This window comes from Squalius cephalus (assembly GCF_949319135.1).
Source record: "Squalius cephalus genome assembly, chromosome: 2".
In the NCBI taxonomy this organism is placed as follows: Eukaryota; Metazoa; Chordata; class Actinopteri; order Cypriniformes; family Leuciscidae; genus Squalius; species Squalius cephalus.
The window spans coordinates 1,731,119-1,747,304 of record NC_137123.1 but is presented as its reverse complement, the minus strand read 5'-3'; the positions used below and the strand labels follow the sequence as shown (position 1 = coordinate 1,747,304).

At 43.6% G+C, this 16,186-nt stretch overlaps 1 protein-coding gene across 2 annotated transcripts; it reads right to left on the bottom strand.

Moving 5' to 3' along the window:
* Positions 1-334: 334 nt before the first annotated feature.
* Positions 335-10,753, bottom strand: LOC307154391 (cytochrome P450 3A30-like). Of its 2 annotated transcripts, XM_079864306.1 has the most exons (14): positions 10,617-10,753; positions 10,342-10,437; positions 7,979-8,072; positions 7,676-7,728; positions 7,300-7,399; positions 4,481-4,594; positions 4,108-4,196; positions 3,745-3,893; positions 3,426-3,556; positions 3,273-3,354; positions 3,029-3,189; positions 2,727-2,953; positions 889-1,051; positions 335-805 (listed from the first exon to the last, which is right to left on the bottom strand). In XM_079864306.1, the coding sequence occupies exons 2-14, from the start codon at positions 10,410-10,412 to the stop codon at positions 701-703; spliced, it is 1,539 nt and encodes a 512-aa protein (XP_079720432.1). In that variant the 5' UTR covers positions 10,413-10,437; positions 10,617-10,753; the 3' UTR covers positions 335-700. The 2 variants fall into 2 exon arrangements, with proteins under 2 accessions (XP_079720432.1, XP_079720431.1); XM_079864305.1 differs by lacking the exon at positions 10,617-10,753 and having other exon boundaries at positions 10,342-10,474.
* Between the last annotated feature and the right edge of the window lie 5,433 nt (positions 10,754-16,186).

The following is a 16,186-nucleotide window of genomic DNA, read 5'->3' as shown; positions in this document are numbered from 1 at the left end:
TCTCAAAGAAAACAAGTTGATAAAAATATGTAATCTAATATTTGGAGATAATATTGCATAACGAGATATTTATAATAATTTTCATAGATGGGTCATTTTTGACCCGAAATACCACAAGTGTAACAAGGTGGAAAAACCCCCTAGAAAAATTACTAATATTTTTCCAAAACAAAAGTTGTTATACCCTGTTTTGACACATGAAGTAAGTTTTAGTCCAAATGTGATATCATTAACAAAAAATTTGGGGAAAAGAGAATCCCCTCCGGGTCAAGATGACCGAAACACAACATTCAAACTTTACAGGCACAAACATTGTTACATTGTAAAGTGAATTGGTTCAGTGATTGTTTTTAATAGACACGACACACACATCAGATACATTTCTACAGACTTTATTTCTTTGATAAACTCATTTCCATTTAATTTCTTAACAGGTTAATCTCATTTCTGGCGTTTTCTCAATCATCAAAGTAAAACCCTTAAACACGAGTCTCAGGGAACAACAGAATTCGTCTGACATTCACTACTGAAGTAAAGTTACTAAACCTCTCAGTCCGAGTCCGAAAGGCCCTGAGAACCTCAGAGTCGAATCCTCCTCTTCACTGAAAACTAGAGACTGCGTCTATTCTTTTATTTTAAAAGACCCATCAAACCTTCTCCTCGGACTGAAAGAGAAGTGTGCAGCGGACGAGCTGCGTTACTATTTGTTGATGTTACAAACGTCTGAAGCTGTCCGAGGCTCGAGTTTGAGCTTGATGGGGTCTTTGGGAGCCAGTAGACCGTTTAGGCCGAGCTCCAGAGGAACCTGTGAAGAGCAAGAGAAGGTCAGTGTGAGCGAACGAATGAACGAACGTCCTCCTGTTATCAGAGACCAACCCGTCTGCTCACCTGTGTCTCCGCACATACTGAGACGTCGAACCTCTGCAGGATCTCCACGATCGCCAGCTTCATGGTCACCTGAGCAAATCGCATCCCGATGCAGTTCCTGGGACCGAGGCCGAAGGGCATGTACATGTAGGGGTCAATGGTCTCCTTGTTTCCTTTAGTGAACCTGTTAATAAGGCAGGAAAGAGTCACGTTGGGTTGAAGTATTTATATAGACAATTACTCTAAAGAACCAATCTTGTGTTCCTAGTGCAACAGTGCCGCTTACTTTTTCAGCAGCCTTGGTTCCGGAAGTATTTTTTCCATAGTGATTTTACAGATATTTTCTAAAGAGAGTTATAATCCATGAACCAAGCCAACCAGCTATCAGAGAATGTTCTGAACAATGTTTATGAACAAATGTTCTTCCAGTAACATTAATGGAACGTTCGTTCAAAGTTATCTGGTCTTTAATAACGTTCTCAAAATGTTAGTACAAAAACATTTATACATCGTTCATGAAGCAGTTTGGCTGAAATATTTTAGTTGGATGTTCGTCTGACGTTTTTTTTAAAGGGGGGGTGAAATGCTATTTCATGCATACTGAGTTTTTTACACTGGTAAAGAGTTGGATTCCCATGCTAAACATGGACAAAGTTTCAAAAACTAAAGTTGTACGTTTGAAGGAGTATTTTTGTTCCAAAAATACTCCTTCCGGTTTGTCATAAGTTTCGGAAAGTTTTTTTCGAGTATGGCTCTGTCTTACGTAAGATAGGGCGGAATTTCCTTATATGGGTCCTAAGGGCACTTCTCCGGTAAGATCGCGGCCGCGCGCGCACTCGTAGACCAGAGCAAGAGAGTGAAAGCAGTTCGCCATCAAAGCGCCCTGCCCGGCTTTTGGGAAGTCAAGGTCACCAAAGAAGTGGGTTTTTGGTTGCCAGGGCAAGACAACCCTGCACAGATTCCCAAAGAACCCAGCGTTAAGGAACCCGTGGATGGAGTTTGTTTTCCTGAGCATAAACGGAGTTGTGTAAAGACTGTTGTTCCCTGCATTTCGACGATGATTGTTTTATAAACAAAGCCCAGATCTACGGATTTGCAGATCGTCTAATGCTTAAGGATCGAGCAGTCACAATGATAAAAATTTGCGGTCGTGCGTTGGAACCGGACGGTGAGTAAAACTGTTTGTTGAACAAATGTCTGTGTGTTGTCACTAGCTTGGCGCGTTAGCACAGCTAAGCTTCGCCCACACGGCCCGCCCCCAGCCGCTCGGTTTTTTCCGGAAAGACTCGGTACAGCCTATCTTTATGTTAAAAATTTAATAAAACAAAATACTTTTTGGAGATATGAAGGATGCAATATTACTCTATAGGTACTCAAGATTAACAGGAGATTGAGTGAAAATGAGCATTTCACCCCCCCTTTAAATGTTACTAAATTTTTAAGAACATTCAAAAGTAACGTTCCCATAATGTTTGAAGAATGGAACATTCGCATAACCAATAAAAGTTAACTCATTTTTTTTTAAAAACTGGACGTTAAAAGAATTCTCTAAGTGCAGTTTGATTGTTTCGATTCCCTGATTCATGGAGATTTATTTGGGTTTTATGGGTAATGTAGTTTCTCACCAGGATTAAAATAATGTGGAATGATGGCAAAAAAGCAGAGACCATTGATGAACAACCTTGTAGTAAGGTACGGTAAGTAAGGTCTGTCTTTAATGTTTTATAAGTTATCATTAAAAATCAATTCCCCTATTTGAAAAATGACTGGGATTTTCAATTCCAGACCCGACTGTTGCGCTCTATTGCGGCTGGTGGAGCTTGACTGCATGATGAGAAACAGGAGAAACCCGTCCTGACCTCTCTGGTTTGAAGCTCTCGGGGTCGCTCCAGTAATCCGGGTCTCTGTGGAGGGCGAAGGTTGGGATCATGACGACTGTATCTTTAGGGATGATGACGCCGTTGATTTCCACTGTTTTCTTGCAGACCCGTTCGAGTCGAGCTGCGACAGGGAACAGCCGGAGGGACTCATTCAGCGCGGCGTCCAGATAGTCCATGTTCATGACGGCTTCGTAGTCCACCGGGGCCTTCAACACACAATCAATGGTAAAAGTCTTAAACTCATCACGCCAATCCTAACTAGTGTTTTAATGGAGTACTACCTTATTTGGGAAGGTCTCGTCGATCTCCTCCTGCAGTTTCTTCATGGCCTCTGGGTTGGTTGCGAGATTGTAGAATAAGAACGACAGAGTGCTGCTGCTGGTCTCGTAACCGGCGAAGATGAAGATCATGGCCTGCGATAAGATCTCGTGGTCGCTCAGACCTGCACAGGACACGGTTTAAGGTATGTGTCTTCACATATGGAAGAAAGATCTTTCTTATGGTTAACCATCTGAGATGCTTCACCTTTCTCTGTGTGTTCCTCGCCAGGCTGAGTTTTCCCTGCCGTCTGAGAATCGACCATCAGCTGCAGGAAGTCAACTCTCTTCTGCAGGAATTCAGAAGAGTGGTTTAAAACATCATAACTTTATAATTCTCCATGTTGAGGATTTGTTGTACCTTCTTGTGGTCGTTGGCCACTCTTTCAGACTTGATCTTCTGTAAGGCAGCGTAGAAGAAATCAGTCACAGATGTTGGGAAAAATGCTAAATCCATTTTGTCCAGAAGGGTGGTGGTGAAAGGAAATAAAGCTACAGAAGAAATTGTAAAAGGTTTTAACAGTGAATGTTCTCAGAATGTTCTGGCAAGGTTCTCTCAAAGTAATGAACAAACGTTCTTCCAGTAAAATGAGAAAATGGAATGTTCCTTTAACATTTGCATAACTAAGAAAAGAGCTTTTGAAGCGTGCTTATCTGACAGGCCTAGTTGAGTTATTTACCGCTGATCAGGAACACAGGGTTCAGGAAGTCAAACTTCAGCATTTTCTTTATGTTGGTCACAAATGGATCTTTGGGGTTGTTGAGGGAGTCGATGTCCACGCTGAACGCTGTGCTGGTCACCACATCCATACTGTACGCACCGAAGAACCTGAACACATGCAGTCAAGAGAAAGCCATTATTATTCTCATCTGATAAACATAAAGCCTATATACTGTACCCAATATGTAGTGAATGTTTCCTCTGTTCGGGAGGTTATTAAAGGTGATTGGTGAGGAAATCGAACACCTTTGCTCTGTTGATATTATTGCGGTGAAATATTATTGATAATGAGAAGCATTTGTAATATAATGCAATGTCTCACTCTTTAATATCCACGTTTTCTCCTTGTGTTGCTGATTTCCCCAGATTCTGAACTAGAATTTGAGAGTGTGTCTTCATGATGCCAAACATCTAGAGTGAGAAGCAGAAGTACATCATCATCATAACATCTTCATCACACACAGGTAATGTTTGATATTTATTAGGAAGAGAATCAAACACACATACACATCCTCCTCAGCATGAATGATGCTGTAGTTCAGTTCAAATTATACATTTATCTCAAACTGGATTCTTGTTTGTTTTTATTGTAGCACAATAGTACTGCCTTTACGTAATTCTTCAGATAAGCGATGTAATAAATACGGCTGTAAAACTTGTTTGCGTGAGAATGATCCAGATAAAGACTCACGGACCTCCTTTAACCTCCCACTGGTGAAGGAGGGCGAGAGGACGCTGCGTATTCTCCTCCAGTCGTCGTCTTCAACGATGGACACGGCGTCGTACAGCTGCCCGTTCAGTCGGAAGTTCTGCCAGATCAGAGGACAAATGTGTATACAGTGAAGATAAAATCACAACACAAGCACAATCTCTGGCCTGAAAACATTCAAATGATTAATAAACAGAATTAATATTTGTTACCTGAAGTACCTTTATATTTTACAGAGATAAAAGATGGGAACGAAAAATTATATTTCAATGAATCTGCATTCTCTCATATATCTTTTGCGTTCTCAAGAGAAATTTTAAGTTCTCTCACAAGTCTTTTGAGTTTCCCGGGAAACTTTGTGTTCTTTCAGAAATCTTTTGCATTCCCAAAGAAACTTTGCGTTCTCTTGCAAATCCTTTGTGTTCCCAGATAAACTTTGCGTTTGTAACGAGGTTAGATGTTATGGGTAGAAGGAGGCGGGAACCGGCGAACATTTAAACAGATTTTAATACCAAAAATAAAACAAATACAAAACTAAAGTAAAATACAGCAGCCTCTCACAGACGACTGCTGTAACATAATAAAACATAAACAACATAAATTCAGGCCTGGGGCCTCATTTATAAAGCTTGCGTACGCACAAAACGGGGCTGAAAACATGCGTACGCCAGTTCCTGCGCAAAAGGTGGGATTTATAAAGAAAAACTTGACGGGAAAATTTGCGCACCTGCACGCAGACTCTGACCCATGCGTACGAACGTTTTGGAGATGGAGCACTTTGGCGACACCGATGGTGAGCTGGAGTTAAATGTATTTTTGGTCACTTTTATACAGAAAATCTAAAGAAAATTAAACATATACAGAAAGATTATACAAATACAATTTCAATCACCAAGCCTGTCACTTGAAGCAAATATCCATTCCTTCTTAAATGTCCGCGGCAGCGAGCCGTTTAGTGAAACTGACGCAAATAACAGTTTAAATAAATAAAATACTTCTGATATAAACATTTATATTAAATATGCCTTTCAAATTAATGGAGTTAAACACTTAAACATGAAATCATTACTGAAGTTACAACATTTTTTTAAATTCAATCATTAGAAATATTTGTTGTGGATGCGGTGTTTTTGAACACTTTTCCTGTGGCGTGCTTTAATGTTTTAACCACAGAGAGAATTGCTTATCATGATAATACCAGATTGTCTGTGTCACGATCCACACTCGGGAAGAAGGGAAAGATCCAAGGTGTGCAGTATGAAATGTTTAATAGGGAAATCCTTACTCACAAACAGTCCAGGCAGGGGTCAAAACCAAAGAAGCAGTCCAAAACATAAAACAAATACAAAACCGGCAACAAGGCAGAATACGGAAGTGGTGTGAAAAATAGACAAGGACTCCGTGACACATACTAAAACAGACAGGGTATATATACACAGGGAACACAAGCTAAACAAGATAACAAGGGGGCGTGGTAAACTGAAACACCTGTGAAGACTAATCAACATAACGGGGAACAACTGAACATGACAAGACACATGGCAGGATCACATGACAAGCAGGGAATAATATGACAGACACTAACAAGGAACAAGACACAAAACCCACACCGTGACAGTCTGAGAAAATAGTTTCGTGCAAATAATGCCCAAGGCCTATCTGTTTCCATTAAAAATATAAATCAATTAAAAATACAATTCGGCAAGTGGAAAAGATTGAGAAAAACTTTCTCTGAAATGTATTTTACACTATTTGATTTATGTAGGCTATTCGAAAACAAGGCAAGGATAGACAACTACTTGATTTGTATTAATGTAATGTTTCATGTACCGTTTATATCATTTGCATATGATTATTCATCCATGTGATAACGTTTAAGCTATCACGTGGATGAATAATCATATGCAAATGATATGTAGATGAGGATCTGCATAGTAAAACTAGGCGTTGTAAGCTCCATATATGGTTATTTCGGGTGGAGACGCATGTACGCACAATCTTCCTCTGACTGGGATTTATAAAGTGAATTCTGCGCAGGTTTTGGCGTACGAACGGTTTTATACGTCTGAATATTTTTTTGCGTACGCCATTTTTGGCTTTCGGGCGCACGTACACTTTTAGTAAGGTTCCTACGCACAGTTTAATAAATGAGGCCCCTGGCCTCTCTCGCTCTCCACTGTAATCGCTCCTCCTTTATGCTTCCACTCCCCCGTGAGAGATACGAGACCGGTGCGTCACGCAGGTGTTGCTCATCATTAATCAAGCCACAGGTCTCTCGCGGCTCTCTCACGGCCCTCGGCCTTGTCCTGCTCTCCACAGCGTTCTCTAACAAATCATTTGCGTTACCAAAGAAACTTTGCATTCCCTCACTCATCATTAATCACGCCAAGGGCCTCGCGCCACTCTCTCACGTCACGGCCCTCGGCCTTATCCTGCTCGCCACAGCGTTCTCTAACAAACCTTTTAAATTCCCAGAGAACCTTTTGCGTTCTCACATAAATCTTTTGCGTTCCCAGAGAAACTTTGCATTCCCTCACAAATCTTTGTTGTTCCCAGAGAAACTTTGGGTTCTTAAAACAAATCTTTTGTGTTCATAAATAAATTTTGCGTTCTCTCACAACATTTTTCTGTTCCCTGAGAAACTTTGTGTTTGCTCGCAAATCTTTTGCCTTTTTTCCATCTAAAAAAATTTTTTAAATATAATTGTTCCTCCCATGTCTCTTTTTTATCATCATCGTGTCCTTCAAGGGTTCTGTAGTATTACAACACTATTACATTTCAGAATGATGATGATGATGATTTTACCCTTCTGTTGGTGAAGAGAGAGTAACATTCTTTAATCAAGATGGTTTTGATGATGGATTGATCCATGATGCACAGAACGGGCTGCCTCGCATCGTAGATACTGTGAGAAACACAAACAATTCAGAAAGAAACACTACATTCAGAAGAATCATTCAGTTCTCTATAACTGTACGATTGATTCACTGTCATTATCATGGTCTCATTATGATCGTCTTCCTCGGCTCTTCATTACAGATCTCATGATGCTGAACCTTCAAACATGTTTGTCATTTCATCTTAAACTGAGTTATTTCTGTTTCAGATGTTCTGAAATGATTCTTTCAGATGATTCATTGAGATTGATCAGTGAAGTGTCACCCGTTAGTCTCATACTCACCCCCAGACTCGTCCATACTTCTTGAAACACTCAAGATCGAAATTATGAAACCCCTGAAAGCACAGCGACAGACGAGTTCACATTCAGACACGTTCAGAAGAGTCATAAGAAAAACACTGAGAGAAGACTATAGTATCATCCGTGTGTTTGACACAGACAGGATCACGTTAGATTCGCATGGATCATTAAAGAACCTGCGATGGACAGACGGAGAACCAGTAGATCATCGAGATCCAGATGTGACCAAAGGTCAGTTAAACACAATATCATACTCATGCTGTATTTGCTTTATAATAAACTCACCTCTCTATATCTCAGCATCGTTCCGAAGAACGGAATGGGTTTGGGACCCGGTATTCCCAACTTCTTGAACTGACTGTGAGGCCAGTATCCATATCTGGAAGTCACATCAAAACCATTTAAATCACAATCCCAGCTGACAAAAATATGTTCTGAGAATGTTTTGCCAATGTTCTTATTACGTTATGAAAATTTTGTTTCTGAATGTTCTCACTTTTTTTTTCTTGGTTATATGAACCTTAAGGAAACATTCCATTTTATAATTTGTCAAACATTATGGAAACTTTTAAAAGTTTCTCTGTTCTTTTAAAGAAACATTTAAAGAAATGCTCTCTGAACATCTCAGTGGGCATTTGATGTCAATTTAACATCAATATGACATCAAATTGATGTCAAAATTACGTCAAGAAATAGGTCAAAAATGAAAGTCAAATTGACGTCAAAGTGTTGATGTCAATTTGATGTCAAGATTTTGACCTCTGCTGATGTCATTTTAACAAACAAAAAGGCTAAATGCATGGCCGTACACTTATCACCAGCTTCACTTAAACTAACCAGATTTACTTTCTTTAATTTCCAGTTTAATGAAATCATATTTTGTATTTTAAAGTCACCATGATGGTGGTTAGCGTTTGCTTTAGTTGTGCTCTTGACCCTTTACTCTTTAACATAAAAATTTCTCTGGCTGCTATAATTGTGTGTTTATAAAGCACATTTGTTGTAGCTAAAAAAGCCATCAGAAACTGAGATCAGGATATGTTGGCTGTTTATTGATGAAATCATCATGTAACTGCCTGAATCCCTGATTATGTTCAGTGTCTAATGCTTTGATTATATAGGACTTGTGGTATAAAAGTGATTTTATTCATGATAAAAGTAATTTGATTCTACAGCATGTCTAGCAATGTTATCAAATAATATACTTGGTTTTTAATAACTATTTATTGCACAAAAACCTTTCATCTATGGCAGTACTGAGACACACACAGACATCAAGAAACAGCATATGAATCTCAACAATGGTGACAATCAAACAAAATATCCAGATAATCAGATCAACTCCAGCTGCATAATTTATTAAAGCCGCAATGCATGCTGGGAGATATGGGTGAGTTTTGATTGGTGGTACCCAGCATGCACTGCAGTATGAAGCATTTCACTGATTGTCACCATTGTTGAGAGTCATACACTGATTCTTGATAGCTAAGTAATAATGTTGAGCTTAATGCATTAAATGTTTTTAAAATCCTTTATTAATTAAAAAAAATTATTCTCATGCTGTAAAATTAAATGGCTTCTATTATAATACAATATTAAAATCACAAGTCCTATATAACCAAACATTAGACACTGAATAAGATCAGAGATTCAGGCAATTACATGATGACAATATCATCATCTTCAATAAACCGCCAACATCTCCTGATCTCATTTTTTCATGGCTTTTTTAGCTACAACAGTTGTGCTTTATAAACACACAATTACAGCAGCCAGAGAAATTTTATATTAAAGAGTCAAGGGTCATGAGCACAACTAAAGCAAACGCTAACCACCATCATGGTGTCATCAAAATATGTTTAATATATTTTAAACTATTTAAATATTATATTTATTTAAACCGGAAATTAAATAAAGTAAATCTGGTTAGTTTTAAGTGAAGCTGGTAATAAGTGTACAGTCATGCATTTCACCTTTTTGTTTGGCAAAATGACATCAGCAGAGGTCAAAATCTTGACATCAAATTGACATCAACACTTTGACGTCAATTTGATTTTCATTTTTGACCTATTACTTGACGTAATTTTGACATCAAGATGCCCGCTGGGATTCTGAAACTGGCTTAAATGCTTTAAAAGATTAGTTTAAAAGATGAACGTCCAAATGAATAAAATGCTCCATGAATGATGTATAAATAATATTTTTGTGCTAAAGTTTTGAGAACATTATTAAAGACCAGATCATTTTGATCTAACGTTCTATGAATGTTACTGGAAGAATGTTTGTTCATAACTTTGAGAGGATGTTCCCCGTTAGCTGGGATTTTAGACAGATATTACGACACATACAGCATTATATTTTTGAAATGGTTAAAGTCAAGTCACCTTTATTTATACAGCGCTTTTTACAATACAGAGTGTTTCAAATCAGCTTTACAGTGATAACAGGAAAATAATGCAACAAACTGTTTAACTGTTAGAATATCAGCTGATACAGTGACTGTAATAATCAGCCCTGCATCTCTACATATGAGTCAAATTACTTACTTGTTTTTAGTAAGATTCTATGAGTCTAAATGACATTTTTATTGAGATTTTATAACTAAAGATTTTAAATATTTTAGACAAGAAGAGTCATGAATCACTCACATAACCAGAAGCGCCACAAACAGCATGAGCAGAGCCCATGTTTCAGCTGAGAAGAACAGACCGAAGCTCATGGTTCCTGATCCCGAGACGCTCAGACTAGAAACACACGGCGAGGAGCAGGAGCTTTATTCTGATCTCGGATTACACATTAACCAATGCAGAACACACAAACAGGAAGAACCTCTGCACACACTGACAAACACACGGCTCACCTCTGACCAGACTATTCATCAAACTACTGCAATAATCACATGTTTGTTTTCTGTTTCTCTTACTGTTTTGTTTCTCTTTCCCTCGGATATCACAGGCTGTGTTTCAAGGCGAGTGTCTGATGATTTGGTTCTAGATCCAGATGTTCTAGAGTGTTATTTCCGTGTGAATGAGGACGTGCTGCTAGGGTGAAATGTTAATGTCATCTCTTTAACCTGAAGTTTGCCATGTGCATGCACCAGAATGTGGCGTATTCAGCGTCTTTTCAGCGTGCAACTCTTTAGCTCAAAGTTGTGTGTGTTTTTATTAATACTGGTGATCGCCTCTTATTTTATTGTTCGTCTTTCCTGTAAAATCATCATGTTTTCATCTTCCATCAGTCAGTCACTGAAGTTCACATGACATCATCAGGTTGTAATTACTGTGTAGGTGGAGTAGCTTGATTAGATCAGCATGTGTATGTCACGGTGTGACAAAAGAGGGCGGAACTAAAGTTCGCCGCAATTGTGTCCCCTCCGGTACAATAATAAGGAAACACTACCCCCCCGTGTAAGTGTATATCTGTTGCCCTGCCAACCGGGATGAGGAAATTGACACCAGGTGTGAGCAATTAATTTGGAGCCATGACAAAGCCATGTGGGCATTGAGAAGGATATAAAAAGCCAGTGAAGAGAGACTGTTGTGTGGTTCTCTCCCGTGAGAAGTCGTTCTATTTGAGTGTTGCAGAGAAGAATTGTGGTGTGCAAAGGGAAGTGCTGCTGGAGGGGACTCGAGGAGTGTGGAAGAGTTGTGAAAACACACCGTTTGCCTGGAAGGGAGAGAGATAAGTAATCGACCATCGTATCTCGTACCTGCATGTTTCAACACTGAATTTGAGGTGGATTGGAGTGCTTTGATTGTGCTATCTAAACGTCACTGAGTGAATTATACTGATTCATGTTCGATCTCTTACCCTCTTCCCCCGTGTTGGAACGGTGATGTGAATCCTGTCTATGTCTGTGGAGGAAAACCCCGAAACCTCTTTTTCCCAGCATTGAAGCTCGTTGCTTGTGGCATGGAGACCCCTGGGTGAGTGCTGGCCTTATCTGCACTTATTTGAAGTGGATTGCAGTGCCTAAATTGACGTTTCCCTCCCTCACGTTGCATGTTTGGAGTGAAATTGCCGTGTGTGTGTGGAAGATTTATTTTCTCTTGCCGTGCACTCTCCTCGTGCCATGCTGGTCTACTGTCAGTAACTGGAGATTCATAATGTCGATCGGTTCCATCTGTTGAGGACTAGAAGGAACAGCATCTGTAAGTCAAACTAACCTCTCTGTTTTGAAGTAGTGGTTCTGACTGTCTTAGAAGAAGCTCCGCTCAGCCTGTTGACTTGGAGTCTACTGCAGCCCTAAGCCCACCTGTACGGTGTGAAGTTATCTGCCCCCTGCAACACATGTGAGAATTGTATACTGCTGTTGAAGTTGATTCTGTTTGTCTTTGTAGAAGTTCCACTCAGCCTGTTGATTTTGAGTCTGCTGCAGCACTAAGCCCACCTGCACGGTGTGAAGTTATCTGCTCCCTGCAACGCACGTGAGAATTGTTTACTGCTGTTGAAGTTGATTCTGTCTGTTCTAGAGAAGCTCCGCTCAGCCTGCGACTTTGAGTCTGCTATAGCCCCCGGCCCATCTGTATGGTGTGAAGTTATCTGTTCACGGCAACACACGTGAGAACTGTATACTGCTGTTGAAGTTGATTCTGTCTGTTCTAGAAAAGCTCCACTCAGCCTGCGACTTGAATCTGCTATAGCCCCAGGCCCATCTGCATGGTGTGAAGTTATCTGTCCCCTGCAACACATGTAAGAACTGTATACTGTGGTGAAGTGGATTTTGTCTGTCTTAGAGCAGCTCTGCTCAGCTGCGACTTTGAGTCTGCTATAGCCCCCGGCCCATCTGCATGGGGTGAAGTCACCTGTCCCCGGCAACACACGTGAGGCCTATATACTGCTTTTGAAGCTGACTCTGTCTGTCCTAACTGTCTGTCCTAGAGAAGCTCCGTTCAGCCTGTTGACTCGAGTTTGCTGCAGCCCCAGAGTCCCAACTGTCTACTCACCTGTGGAAACTCACCTGTCCGTCGTTGGTCCCTGTGAACTCTGCATCGGTGTGAGAAGAGGAAGAGCCCTGACCATCTACTCACGGGTGGAACCTCACCTGCCTACCGCATCCCATTGTGAACCTTACAGCGGCGTGGGAAGAGGAAGGGCCCCGACCGTCTACTCACCTGTGGAAACTCACCTGCCTACCGCATCCCATTGTGAACCCTACAGCGGCGTGGGAAGAGGAAGGGCCCCGACCGTCTACTCACCTGTGGAAACTCACCTGTCTGTCGTCGGTCCCCGTGGATCCTGCATCAGTGTGGGAAGAGGAACACCCCCGACTGTCTACTCACCTGTGGAAACTCACCTGTCTGTCGTCGGCCCCTGTGGACCCTGCATCAGTGTGGGAAGAGGAACAGCCCCGACTGTCTACTCACCTGTGGAAACTCACCTGTCCGTCGTAGGTCCCTGCGGACCCTGCATCAGTGTGGGAAGAGGGACAGCCCCGACCGCATACTCATCTGTGGAAATCCATCGATCCATCACAGGCCATTGCGAACCTTGTACCGGCGTGGGAGTGGGCCCCGGAGACTGCTGCATTGCCTCGATTCCGGGGAAGAAGAGGAAAGGAAGATTTTAGCTTAGGTTATTCAAATTACTTTTAACTTTAATAAAAAGAACTGTTATTTCCTTAAATTCTGCTTCCGTCTCGTCTCTGACACGTTCCTCAGGGTGGTCCTGGTTCAGGGGTGGGCGCAGTCCGGCTTGGCCCATCCCGACCTGTGACAGATTTGGCGTTAGTCGGCAGGGTACCACCTTGAGTTGAGCGATCAGAGCGAGATGGCTGAAGAAGAAGAGCCAGTAGTGCGGCAATCGGCGATGCCGATTTTTATGGGAGCCCCGTGGGCCCAGAAGTATGGAGGCCCCGGATCAGAAGTGAGTTTGTCATGTTGGAAAGCTCAGGTCGAGTACTTAGCCGGACTTCAAGGTCTGAGTGCCCCTCAGAAAGTACAGTTTGTTTTAAATTCCCTGGAAGGAGAAGCAAGAAGAGAGGTACAGGCAGCGCCGGAAGCAAATCGGACGACGGCCCAAGCAATCTTTGAATTTCTCACGGGGCAATATGGAGACACCACCCCGGTAGCTGTCCTGCGAACGCAGTTTTTCAATTGTAGACAAGGGCCTCGACAAAATGTTCGTGCATTCACACTACAGTTGAGGGAACAGTTCTCCCGTTTGAAAGGAAGACAGGATCATGGTCTGGGTGATGAGGAAGTCCTGTTGAGAGATCAGTTTCTATTAGGATTACGAGAAGGCCCTGTGCGTCAGAGTCTGCGGGTCCAACTACGACGAGAACCCGACCTCACTTTTGAAGAGCTGCGTGGAGAAGCTTTAGCCCTTGAACGCGACCATGCTGCGAGCGTAGACCCTCCCAGTTGTCTGGCCACCAACGCCTCTAGTGTTCCACCGCCCCCTGCTATATCGGACTGGAAACAGGCCCTTCGGGAGGAGCTGAAGGACGTAAGTGAGCAACTGTCCGAACTGTCTAAGTCCCTTGTGGCAGAACTTCGCCGTGAACATCCCCGGTCATTGCCTCCGCCACGGGAGCGGGCGTACTCCGATGGGGGCTATCTCCCAGAACGCCGTCCACTTCGGCCTTTGGGGCCTCGATTCCAGTGGGATGAACAGGGTCGTCCTCTCTGCAATAACTGTGGAGAACCGGGTCATTACTTCCGTCAGTGCTCCTCCAGACGGGCATCGCAGGGGGGTTTTTAGAGCGTCCGGCCACTGTGGGTCAAGTGGTCGGGACCCCCTTGTTAGACCCTCAGCTTCCCACACTCCCCAACGAACACCTGGTGGGCCGTTGCCCGGTTGTGGCGATTCAGGTCAATGGCCGGGAAGTACAATGCCTCCTGGACACCGGGTCGCAAGTAACCTTGTTTGCGGAGAGCCTGACTCATGAGTTATTTGGTGCCCAGGGTCGGTCGACGGCCGAAGCCCCCTGGTTGACCCTGCGTGGGGCAAATGGACTTGACATACCATACGTTGGATATTTGGTGATGGATCTGGAGATACACGGGGTTGTGGTACCCCAGAAGGGAGTAGTGGTGGTGCGAGATGGCTGTCTGGGGTCTCATCGGGCCCTGCTGGGCATGAACGTGATCTCTGAGTGTTGGGAGGAACTGTTCCGGGGCAGACCAGTGCGAGCTGCCTCGTCATCAGATGGCCAGGAGTGGGATCGGGTGAGAGCCGACTGTCGCCGGGTTTGCCTGGCCGAGCAGCAGGGCGAACGGGAGAGTACTGGGAGAGTGGCCTGCCGTTATGCCTTGTCCATTCCCGCTCGAAGTGAAGCCGTGGTCTGGGCCAGGGTGCCCTCTCGGCTTTATAGCCCCCAGGAGTGGGTTTTGGTGGAGCCCTACCCAGATGGCCCCAAGGTGGAAGTTGCTCGGGGGCTGGCGTCCGCAAGGAGAGGCCGAGTCTCAGTTAGAGTCCGAAATACAAATTCTTTCCCGATCCACCTATACCGCCACCAACGCCTAGCCCGAGTTACCTCGGTGAAGCCCCATCAAATTCGAGAACAGGGAGAAGTGGAATTCTGTCGAGTAAGTCCAACAGTGGTAGAGGTGGCCCTGGCACAAACGGGTCGACACGTGGAAGAGGTTGGAGGAAGACTGCCGACACACCTGGAAGGAGAGTCGTTACGTGGAGAGGGATTGAAAGAGGACCAAGTCCAACAACTCCAATGTTTCTTGACGAAATGGCAACATTTGTTCTCTACCCACGACGAGGACTATGGCCGTACGGATGCAGTTAAGCACCAGATCCCGACCGGAGAGGCCACACCCAGCAGGGAGCGTTATCGACCCGTGCCTCCGACCCTGTACTCAGAGGTTCGCACCCTCCTGAGGGGGATGTTGGATAAGGGAATTATCCGGGAGAGCAGCAGTCCTTGGGCCGCGCCGATAGTACTGGTACGGAAGAAAAATGGTTCTTGGAGGTTCTGCGTGGACTACCGGCGGCTCAACCAGGTGACCAAAAGGGATGCTTTCCCACTGCCCCGAGTAGAAGATTCTCTCACCAGCCTTACACAAGCAGCTTGGTATTCGACACTCGATCTGGCCAGCGGATACTGGCAAGTCCAGGTGGATGAGCGGGACAGGGAGAAGACTGCGTTCACTACCCCCTTTGGGTTATATGAGTGGGACCGGATGCCCTTTGGCCTCTGCAACGCCCCAGCCACCTTCCAACGGCTCATGCAGCGTTGCCTGGGCGGCCAACTAATGGAGACCACGCTCGTCTACCTCGACGACGTGATCGTCTATTCTCCGGATTTCGGGTCCCATCTCCAACACCTGGAACAGGTCTTTCTCTCCCTGGAGAGGTATGGGCTGAAACTCCAGCCGGATAAATGTCAGCTTTTCCGAAAGGAGGTAAAATTCTTGGGCCACATTGTGAGTGCTGGAGGGATTTCTGTCGATCCGGAGAAGGTGGCGGCTGTGCAGGGGTGGGCCACCCCTAAGACGGTACGGCAGGTTAGATCCTTCCTGGGCTTCGTCGGATATTATA

Excerpts from the sequence above, each read along its gene's own strand:
- LOC307154391 (XM_079864306.1), bottom strand. The coding sequence starts at position 10,412 with ATGAGCTTCGGTCTGTTCTTCTCAGCTGAAACATGGGCTCTGCTCATG. Across the intron at positions 8,073-10,341 it reads TTTGTGGCGCTTCTGGTTAT|ATATGGATACTGGCCTCACA; the intron begins GTGAGTGATTCA and ends TGTGACTTCCAG. Across the intron at positions 3,557-3,744 it reads CCCTGTGTTCCTGATCAGCG|CTTTATTTCCTTTCACCACC; the intron begins GTAAATAACTCA and ends TTTCTTCTGTAG.